The 10,983-nt window shown below is 51.5% G+C and overlaps 1 protein-coding gene across 1 annotated transcript; it reads right to left on the reverse strand.

The window, feature by feature from the left end:
- Window positions 1-450: 450 nt before the first annotated feature.
- PAX1 (paired box 1) lies at window positions 451-9,751 on the reverse strand. Its single transcript, XM_006921545.1, has 5 exons — window positions 9,475-9,751; window positions 8,409-9,038; window positions 6,670-6,812; window positions 5,912-6,134; window positions 451-542 (listed from the first exon to the last, which is right to left on the reverse strand). The coding sequence occupies exons 1-5, from the start codon at window positions 9,749-9,751 to the stop codon at window positions 451-453; spliced, it is 1,365 nt and encodes a 454-aa protein (XP_006921607.1).
- Window positions 9,752-10,983: the final 1,232 nt, after the last annotated feature.

The raw sequence follows: 10,983 nt of genomic DNA on the forward strand, positions 1-10,983 counted from the left end.
AAGGAAGGAAAGGAAAGTAGGGTTGGAAGGAAAGAGGAAAGAAAGAAAGAAAGAAGCCACGCGAGGGATATAGGGAAAACAAAAGAAGGAGAAAGGAGGCCGTGAAACAATCCTGGGAGAAGTAGGAAAAGGCAGGACGAGGGAGGCCACGTCGGAGCAAATATATCGCGACGAGGATGCAACAGTCTAAAGTTAGAGTTCAGAAAAGCCTGAAAACCCTGGTCAACAACTGAAGTGTGGCTGCCGGCCACAGGGCAGGGCGAGGCCTGGGACTGACGGAGCGTTTCCCCCCACCCCCACCCTCGTCCCCGCAGGCCGGCTTGGGGCACCTCTTCCGCATGTCCTCCGGTCCTGTGGCGCTGCCCCGGACTGCAGGGCCGAGCTGCGCGCCCCGGTCCGCCAGCCGCTCCACCTCCTCCTCCCAGCTCGGGCTCGGGCTTGAGGAAGCGACTAGGAGGTCGATGCCGGGATAGGCAGTCCATGTAAGCTACTGAGACCGTCTGGGGCCTTGCCGACGGGGCTGGGAGGCTTCCGGTCGGCCACTGCAGGAGGAAGCATAGGGCATAGGGTCACTACTTGGCTTAGTGCAAAACCAGAGACCCCGGAGCCCAGGACTCCCGCAAACCTGGTGACAGTGCGAGGATTCGGGGGTGAATGCTGCGGCACGCACTCGGTTAGAAGAAAGAAGCTGAGACTCATGCTCCCCATGAGCTCCACGTATCCACCGGAGCCCACCCTTACCCTCCCCTAAAGGGGTCACTCGCGAGGGCAGCATTAGCAAGTGCCTCTCCTCGAAAGACCATTTTGCAGACGTTCCGAGACCGCTGACCCGATGCAATTCTCTTTACCCCGAGCTCGCTTAATAAAGAATGAGATGAGCGGTGCTGCCGACCTGTGCACCCCCGAGCCGTGGAGGTTCTCAGATCCTAAACCTCTGGGGAAGGAAGCAAGGAGCTAAGATCCGCACATCCCTCCTCCTTCGCCCCCACCCCAGACCCCAACCGCGGACACAAACCCGAGGAGCTGCCAGCACATCAGGAACGCTCTCTCTCAAAGCGGTTAGGGGCCCTCACGTGGGACAGGGGGAAATCGAGTGGGGAGTAGGTCACCAAAGACGCCCCTCGTGGAGGGCCCAGAGAAGCCTGGAATCCCACCGACAAAGGAAGCGGCCGCGCTTCAGTTGCGCGACGGACTTCGTTATGCCCCCGAGGCCCGAAGATCCAGATTCCCTCACCACTGTGGGCGCAGCACGTCGTGGGACCTAGGGGGCTCCAGATTAAGTGACAGTGGGCTTGCCAGACCAGGCGGTATATTCTATGCGTTGCTCTATTATTTAGGGCTTGGGGAAGGGACCGAAGTTTTGCTGCTGGAAGCCAGAAAAGTGACGCTGGGATCTCGAAATCTCTGTTTTTCTTTCCCCAATCCGCCGCTCTCGGCTCCTCCTGCACTAGGAGGTACACGTTTGTTTATACCTAAAGGCACCTATTTTCAACTTCCCTATTTTCCCCCAACAAGTCTTCCTTTAAATGGGGAGCTCTGAGAGCTCGCTTTGGGGTGAGGGAGAACTCTGGAATTTTTTCCCCTGCAGCTGTCCCTGCCGCAGCCCCAGAAACAATTTGCTGTGGCTGCAAGGAGCTGGGCCCTACACCTCTGTGCGAAGGATGCACATACACACACAAGCACGCACATCTGGTTTCGCAGAGGTTTCGAAGGGGTAAAGACCTTTCCAGGTTAAAGTGATCCCACTCTCCCGCTACGCCTCCCCCATCTCTCAGCTCTCTTTCCAAAACTCAGTTGTGGCCACTCAGCCAACGAAGTTTTCAGACCTTTTCTTTCCACCCCGTACACACACTTCAAGGTGAACACCTGTTTAGAAATTATCTGAGGAGAAGGTTTCTCAACCAAGGGTCGGTTGCCTTAGAAACAAGCGGAGGAGAAAAGGTGGGGAAAAATAAATCCCCAGTAGCCCAGCGATAGTTTCCACTCCTTCTCCAGGGCGAATGCTCCTGCTGCGTTTTTAGTTCTGTCCACGCCAGTCCCCCTCCCCCTCCCCCGCCTCCTTTCCCACCCATGAGACCTAGGACAACGTGAGTGGGTCTGTCCTGGGTTTCTCAGAGGCTTGGGCTCCATCCAGCGTATTAAGTGCTTTGCAGGCTCACTTAACCTTGGATGTTAGGAACTTTAACTTAATCTTAGGAAGACACGCGTTTTTTAAATATTAGGACTGCGAATGCAGGGCCACAGGGACAACGGGGGTTGCCTTAGAAACAAGCGGAGGAGAAAAGGTGGGGAAAAATAAATCCCCAGTAGCCCAGCGATAGTTTCCACTCCTTCTCCAGGGCGAATGCTCCTGCTGCGTTTTTAGTTCTGTCCACGCCAGTCCCCCTCCCCCTCCCCGCCTCCTTTCCCACCCATGAGACCTAGGACAACGTGAGTGGATCTGTCCTGGGTTTCTCAGAGGCTTGGGCTCCATCCAGCGTATTAAGTGCTTTGCAGGCTCACTTAACCTTGGATGTTAGGAACTTTAACTTAATCTTAGGAAGACACGCGTTTTTTAAATATTAGGACTGCGAATGCAGGGCCACAGGGACAACGGGGGTGGGGGCAGACAAAGGCGGGGGTCTGAGAAGGGTTGGGTCAAATGAGACTCAGGTTTGTAGTTGCCCGCTCTCAGGCAGACACTAGCGCCTTAGCGCTCCCTGGCAAAGTTCACTTTTAGGATCAATTTTTCAAGAACTAATCCTGATCAGAGATAATTGGAATGAAGTGATGAGTTATCTGTTACAAATATAAACAACACATTTCTTTGAGCGTGTGCAATATCTTATAGATTTGATTTCCAAATCTTGTCTTTTCAAAGCCCCGCTGGGAAGGATTTTATAACAATGAGGATTCGAAGGTTCTGAAAATACACTGTAAATACCAGTTGTACTGAAGACACCTGGTGAGGTCTGTCACCTGTCCTGTAGTGGCGGGGGCAGCAGGGGAAGATGGTCTTGCCCTGGCTATGAAAAGACATTTGGATGGGTGTCGAGGTTCCCAGAATATCAGCACCCCTCCACGTGTGGATAAAGTGAAACTTTTCTATTCTTTTGGCTCCCAAGAATTAAACTGTCCTTTCACGGATGAGAAATGTAAATTATAGTTTCTTGCCTAATAATAAGGAACCCGGACTCACTATTCTTTATCAAAATAAAATTAATAAATTGTTGTACATAATTTGTCATTGATTAGGCTTCCCTTAGGGTAACTGCTAATGTTCATTTGCACCTGATTTGGAGGACTAGATGATCAGAAATATTTGTTTTTACTGAGTATTCACGATATTAAATTGCTTTCAGTAAATAATTTTTTCCTACTGAAAAAAATAATTCAGCAAATGGTATTCTTACTATTCTTATGAACTGAAGAAAAATTAATGACGGTAATTGCCTTCTAGAATAAGTTTGTTTGAATATAATTTTAAAGCAATGATTAGAAAAAAAGGCAGTGATTCAGATTACTTTGCTTCGTAATTTTTCAAAGACCAGTTGGAGGTATAGAAGGTCTTTGAAGTCAATTTTTCTGCCAGTAAGAAGAATAAAAATTCTTAACCCAAATAAGTATGTAACTCATTATTTGTATGTTCCTTGTTCAAACACAAACATTTTTGTGTCGGTTTTGGAAATCATTTTTAATAATGAGTTCCATTTATTGGAAGATCCTTTACCTGTATTTTTAAAGAACTTTTAAAATGAGAATCAGGAAATTGTTATTAATTTAATAACTAATGTAGCTAATTATTGCTATAGACTTTGAAAATTGATGGGATGCTTCATAATAGAAAGTGAGTATAATGATAAAAGGAACATGAATGCAAGTGCCATTCAACTACTTTGTATTTCTGAAAGGAAATTGTCTTCTAAGGAAATCAACCACCAATGACCCCCCTCCCCTCCCCAGCCCAATTAACTAGAATTAGTTTTGATTTCAGAACTATGTGTTTTACCTTTGGATTGTTACCCACAAGTCATAATTTGTTTCTAATTTAGAGCTCAAAATGCCCCAGGACAAACTGGCTCTGTTAGCAAAGGACTGCTTTGCTCTGAAGGTAGCAAGTCCTTTTCTGAACCTTCCTTCCATCTCCTTGAGATCAGCTCAGGAGAGATCTTTCAAATTTGTGGATACATTTTTCTAATTCAAATGAACCTTAGTTAAACGATTTGTGTAATGAGATAAATTCCATTTCTATCTCTAATCCGAAAGATAACTTCATTGTCCAGAAAGCAGGTAGATTTGAAGCCAAGAGTAAGACCCTAAGCAAAAGATTTTTCCCTGAGACCCCCTTATTGGTCCTTAAGTTTAAAGCTTAAAGGAGTTCTAATTCTCAATTTTTTAAATTTCTTTTACTTGGAATTTCTTATAAATGGGCAAGTGGTATTATCCTTAAACTTAATTATTTAAATTAAGTTTAAAGCTTAAAGGGGCTCTAATTCTTAAGTTTTGAAAATAAAAAAATATTTTTGTTCCTCCACTTGACATTGATGACTTATTCATATTCATTCATTCATTCTCTCTGTCTCTCTCTCTGTCTCTCTGTCTCTCTCTCTGTCTCTCTCTCTCTCTCTCTTTATCTCTCTTTCTCTCTCTCTCTCTCTCTCTCTCTCTCTCTCTCTCTCTCTCTCTCTCACACACACACACACACACACACACACACACACACACACACACACACACACATCATGTAATTGTGTCACTCCTTGGAAACAAACCTTTTGCCTGCCCCCCACTTGCCCACATCCATCTGCCTCCCACTTCCGCCTTGGCAAGTATAAGGTGGATCAGCTAGTAAAGATCCTTTTGTAACCTGGAACACCCTTCTATTCTATGCTACCCCCAGGTTTGTGCCCCATCTCCTTTGCTGCTGGAGCTCAGACCCCTGAGGTGACTCATTCCTTTCCCAGGGTAGTTGAAGTTGCAAATTTCTGGTGATCAGAACTTAAATGCAGGCAGGTTCGAAATTAGGAAATTCAGCCACTCCTTTAACTTATGAGGAAAATGAAGACTCAAGTGCAAGTGATGTTTCCCAAGTGATAAGAAAAACCAGAACCTGAAGATCAATGTAAGAAAACTCCCCTCACACTGTTGACCATCTATTAAATACCTCGAATCTGTTAGTTTGACTCATCAGGGAGTCGATTTGTGGAGGAGGAAGAGGAGGAGGAGGAAGAGGAGGAGAAGGAGGGAGAATTGTTGGAGGAGGAGAGAGAACTCCCAGACACATTTCTCACAGAAAGGACCATCAAATCCCACAGAATTCAAAAGAATCTAGACTTAAGGACACATGATTGAAATTCTCTCTCCTTTCCCAAGAAGATGTTTAAGAAAGTGAATTCAAGGAGAGAACGGGGTCTGGTTTTAAAAAAGAGAAGGAGGGGGAAGAAGAAAAAAGAGAAGAACCTGAAAGAAAGAGACAGGCAAGATGGGTAGTGCCTGGAAGGATCCAGGTGCAAATCCAGGTGCCATGGCAGTCTCACCACAGAAGACAAGCTCCTCAGGCCACAGAGAAAAGAGCCTGGATGGTGCTTCCAGATCCTTCTACGGATGGAGAGATGAGACCCAGAGAGAAGTAATAATTTGGCCAAAAGCATATAAGCTAGAACCAAACTTGACCATCTTTCTTCTCTTTCCGTACAAATCAGGGGAGGACAGTCTCTCAACCTCTGCCTGCCTTTCTAGGGACACAGCATACATCTGTTAGAAAGTATTCCACTCCAAGAAGCTACAGGCTTAACGTTTAACACAGAGGAAGAATTCATGCCAAATATCAAATTTCTGTCACTACCTTTTCCCACTCTTGCATTCCCTTACATTCATACTCTTCCTAACCTGCTCTGCATTCATCTAACCCTGCCCCACCCGTGCCCCTCACCTTCTCGGCTGGGATGCTTGAAGGTCATCGCTGCAGCAAGCTCTCCACTGTGCACAGAGACGCTAGCACCGGGGGGCGCCAGCGTGGGGGTCTGCGCTGGCGGCCACGGTGGGCCAGGCGCTAGGTAGCTGCCGGCTGGCGTGCTGTACACACCGTGCTGGTTGGAGGCCGGGTAGGCGCAGGCCGGGAGGAAGCTGCCCACTGCGGCGAGGCCGGAGGCCGACTGTGAGGACAAAGAGAGACAGACCATCAGCAGCAGGCAACCCAGCGTTCTTCTCCAGCGCATGCAGTTATGAGGCGGGGCATCCTCATTTCTCCCGCTGGCTCCTCAATTATCCTCATGCAAGGATTGGCCTCAAATTTTCCTAGTAACGACTCTGGCAAAGTGATTTCTACTTAAGTTGTTATAAATAATGCTGGGGTGAGGAGAATCCTGGTATTCACCAGTCTTATTTAAAGGAAGTGATTCTTCAACCATCTATGTTACGAATTCCAGCTTTTGTAGCAAAGGTATCTTGGCAAAAGGTAACTCAATCCCCTCGAAAGCCAGCCTCCCCCAAACTAGTGCACTTTAGAAAAGGAGAGAAAATACCGCACAGGTCTTGGTGGCCGAGCTGCCATACATCTTGACATCAGACATTCATTCCCTGACCTGGGGGAATTTTCTCTTCTTTCTCTCTTTTTCCCCAGTACAGCACACCCCCCAACCCTTCCGCTTCCCTGCTTAAGGACACCCCTTTACCCTGCCCCTTGGTTACCTGAGTGTATTTAATGTCCGCCTCCAAGGTCGGTTTTTCCAGGCCATTCACTGCTGGGGTGGCTGGGAAGGCTGTGCGGTTCACGCTGGCCCAGTCTTCCATCTTGGGGGAGTAGGTGGCGCCTTCGCTCCCGGCCAGAGCCCCTGCGGGGAAACAAGACGGATTAATAGGGGCATCTCAGTCTGTGCTGCTTACACACGCAGCCCTCTGCCACGGTCGTTTACACACGTGCCTACAAGCACTTAGTTTGTCTCTGAGGGAGTGGTCAGGGTCTTCAGAACACCTAAAGTAGCCAAACTCTGCGGGAACAACTGGAGGAGGCCGCGGCGGAGGTGGGGAGGCGAGGGGGGGGGGGCAGGGTTGCCGCACAAGGTTTAGCATTCACTCTTAGAGGGGGAGATGCTGCTCCTCGCTCCTCCCAGCCTGAGACCCGCTTCCGGCAAAACAGGAGGTCTCTGGAGGAGAGGCGGCCTGTGGGATAATGGCCGATGCACTCAGCCAAGGCGCCTTCCCACTATCCAGAGGCGCGCCGCGAAAGTTTCAAGTTCAAATACAAAGCTGGCTCGTGAGAATTACTTGGGTTTCTCAAAGTCTCAACAAGCATCTGGAGAGCTGGGAGACAGTCCTACTCAGAACTGCCTCTGGAGACATCCAATATCTCCCAAAAGAGGCGTCAGCCCAGCGACCAGCGCACATCAAGGGCACATGTCTGCTCCTTCTGCATGTGTGTGCGCAGGAAACCGAGAGAAAGCTCCAGACCTGAGCGCGGACCTGGTGAGGTTACCTCTCTGACCACAGGCCACTCCAGGGGAAGCTTTGGCCTCAGCCAGTGGCCCAGGCTGGGTTTGAGCTACCAGGAGAAACAACGTGCGAGGCCTCGCGGAGTGCCCCACTGCCTCTGAAGCTAAGATTTCAGTTTCTTCCCTCCCCCGCCCCACCCCTTGGGCTGTGGTAAATTTTACTTTTTACCATCCTCTTGAGTCTGCTCGCATAAGAGTGGGCCGTCCCTTGCCCAGCTGCTGGGAGCAAGGGACAGTGCGAAGAAACTGGGACTTGGTCCGGCCCACACAGGTTCTTCTCAAGCCCAGCACCAAGGCCGCCCCATCCTTTCTCCTTCCTTCTCCCCCTTCCTTCCCTACTGAAAAAGATAACCAGCAATTTGCTGAGTTCTAATTACAAGCAATCCTGTGAGATTTCACTGGAGAATAGCTGCAGTCCTGGGGCACTGTCACTGTCTAAGCTCCAGGACCTGCAAGGCCATGGGTCTGCTGGATATCTAGGCCACTAGACAAGACAGGCGGCCCTTTTGCTTTTTACTCAAAAGAGCCTTTGGTCCTGGGAGGAACAGAACCCTTTGGGAAACAGTGATGGATCTGGAAAGACCCTTAAGAAAGGGTCGCAGAATTGACTTTGTGGTTTGTTTGGCTTAGATCTGACGATAGGAGTTTGCATACTTTTTGCAAGAATGAAAAAGCGCAATTTCAGGCCTCCGAATTTGTGGTCTACGATTGCTCTTCCATTTGGGAAATATTTTCCATATTTGTCATAAAAAGTTCAAGATGTCCGAGGACTCCCACAGAAGGCCTGGGACCCTCAGACTCTCTGGCCAGCCCCAGATGTCCCCAGGGCCAAAACTGGTCCAAGGAGGACAAGCAGTGTGACCCCTCACCTTCATGCCCACCCCCCAATCTCCGATTCTGCCCCTTCCAAAAAGGCTACAGAAGGCCTCCACGACTGACCTGTTTGCTCCATAAACGTCCGGATGCCCAGGATGTTGCTGACCGAGTGCGCCGAGGGCCATGAACGGGGAATGCTGACATGGCCTGCTGTGCCCGGGACCCCGTGGTGGCTGGCCATCTTGGTGCCCGTAGGCGACACAGGGCTTGGGTAAGGGTACTGGTAGATGTGGTTGTAGGGCAGCGCAGGCTGTGGCGGTGGCTGCTTGCTCACCTCGTAGGGCCCGGGCTGCGCCAGGCTGCCAATCTTATTGCGCAGGATGCGGCTGATGGAGCTCACAGAGGGCACGTTGTACTTGTCGCAGACGCCATCGGCCAGCAGTCGGTCGCGGATCTCCCAGGCAAAGATGCCAGGGTCGCCCTGCTTGTAATTCCGAATGTGCTTGACCACGTTGGGGGTGGTGACGCGGGGTTTGCTGCCCCCGATGGCCCCGGGCAGGATAGAGCCTGTCTCGTTGTAGCGCGCCAGGATCTTGCTCACGCAGCCGTGGGATACGCGAAGTTGCCGGCTGATGTCACAGGGTCGGATACCAAGCTGCGCCAGCTCCACGATGCGCAAGCGGATGGCGTTGGGCAGGGGGCGGCCGTTAACGAACACGCCGCCCAGCTGGTTCACCTCGCCATACGTCTGCTCTGCGGACGCGCCCGAGGATAGTAAGCAGGAGAGGGAGAAAACATGGGCGGGTGAGCCAAGGGTGTCTGCACGGGGCTCGGGGCCGCACCCAGGCGCGCCTCGGAAAAGTGACCCGCGTGTACCCTGAGTATGCCGGCAAACAGCCTTGGTCTGGCTCAGGGAGTGGGCACCGGCATAGGGACCGCAGAGGAGAGCGCCACGCGCTACAGCCCTCCATGCCCTTTTGATGCGTCTACTTGAGACATACCACTCCGGGACCCGCCGAACCGCCCCCACTCCCACCCCGCCCCGAAGGCTGAGGATGTGCGGAGAACGCGTCCGGTGTAGGACCCAGGACCTGGTCTCCCAAGGAAAGCAGGAGGGAGGAAAGGAAGGCGCTGGGACACAATCCACCTCGTCAGCCCACCCGCGCCCTGCTTGTTGCCCGCCCCTTACCCATGGCGCACGGGCCAACCAGCTGCCTGGCGACGGGGCGGCCGGGGCTGGGCCCGGCGCAGTCCAGGAGAGCTTGGGAGTCGCCGCAGCTGGAGAGGCATAGAGGGAGGACGCGCGCGAGCCGAGCGCCCCGGCGGCCAGGCCGCGGGCTGGAAACGCGCTGTGCGCCGCCGCTGAGCGCGCTGCCGTCCGCCCCCGGACCTGCTGCTGCAGCTGCCGCCGCCGCCTCCCAGGACACTCTCCACGCCCGCGACCCCAGGCCCAGGGTGAACTTCATCCGATTAAGAGAAATTCGTCTGACCGGGAGGCTGCAGCTTGCGGGAATCAATTTGACGTGTCCTCCACGTCAATCTCGGCAGTCACGCCGGAGACGCGCAAGTTGGCAGCTCATTGGTTCCCGTCACTGCACCCCTGCGGCCCCCTCCCCGCGGTGAAACATTACCCCCTCCTCCCCCTTTGGCCCTCCTCTGAAACCCTCCCCCTACACACACACACACACACACACACACACACACACACACACACGTCCTAGCCCAAGCTCGGCCTGGAAGGCCTGAAACCTTCCACTTGCTCATCTCCCCTCGAAGCCCCTTACCTCTCCAGTTGTAATAGAGATAGGGTAGTCATTTCAATTGATAGATATTTATTAGTACTAGTACTAGTTTTGGTTTTAGCGTTATTACTATATCTACCACCACTACTGCTAAGATATTAAAATGTTAAAGTTGATTCTGGCAAGGTGGTCAGTGTATGACTGCCTCTACCGCCCCTTTCTCTGGGCAGGGGGTACAGAAAGAGTGGTTCCAGTGCCCCATTTCCGGCTTGCGGCTTGCGAGTGTAGCAGCAGCAGGGAGCATTCATCATGATGCAGGGTGAAGGGCCCAAGGCTTCCGCATGACCCATTCTGGCCGGCACCCCAAGCCTGCTTTCAGGAAACCTTTACAATATTTAATAGCCACCCTCTCCCTTGGGATAGTGCTGTGATTTCAGTGATGTGAGAGAGGCACATTCTAGATTCTGTCTTCCTGCAGATAGGCCCATCTACCTGAATTCATTCCTTTCTAAAGTGACACAGGATGCAGGTCTGAAAGGGATTCCGATCTGCTGCCTCCAGGGTAGACAGCCTGGGCTCTCTGGACCCCAGGCGTGTCCTGGCTGCCTGCCGTACACTGCACGCGCCGGTAGCTCCCGCTCTAGGCCTGAAGGACAGTTTGGTTTTTTTGTTTTTTGTTTTTCTTTTTCCTAATCCGGACGGGGAACCCTGAATCCTTCCACACCTGGGCGGCCTGGCCTCACCTTTCACCCAACACCCGCGGCTTCCCGGAGGTCTTTGTTAAGTCACTGAATGGTCCTTCCCCTCCATTTAAGCAGGACTTTGCTTAGCCCTGAACTCTTTGGCCTTAACACGAACGTCAACTCTTTTCCGTATTTCTATTTTGCATCAACGCCCAGTTCTAGACATCCAAACCTGTGTCCTAACTGTGGCAGTCGCAGAGGAAGCCCTGTGGT

This window comes from Pteropus alecto, unplaced genomic scaffold (assembly GCF_000325575.1).
Source record: "Pteropus alecto unplaced genomic scaffold, ASM32557v1 scaffold45, whole genome shotgun sequence".
Classification (NCBI taxonomy): Eukaryota; Metazoa; Chordata; class Mammalia; order Chiroptera; family Pteropodidae; genus Pteropus; species Pteropus alecto.

What these genes read in the sequence shown, in the direction of transcription:
- PAX1 (XM_006921545.1), bottom strand. Translation starts at nt 9,751, where the DNA reads ATGAAGTTCACCCTGGGCCTGGGGTCGCGGGCGTGGAGAGTGTCCTGG. An exon ending in GACGTTTATGGAGCAAACAG is followed by an intron (nt 6,813 to 8,408) that starts GTCAGTCGTGGA and finishes GTTTCCCCGCAG; the next exon opens with GGGCTCTGGCCGGGAGCGAA. An exon ending in CGGACATTAAATACACTCAG is followed by an intron (nt 6,135 to 6,669) that starts GTAACCAAGGGG and finishes TTGTCCTCACAG; the next exon opens with TCGGCCTCCGGCCTCGCCGC.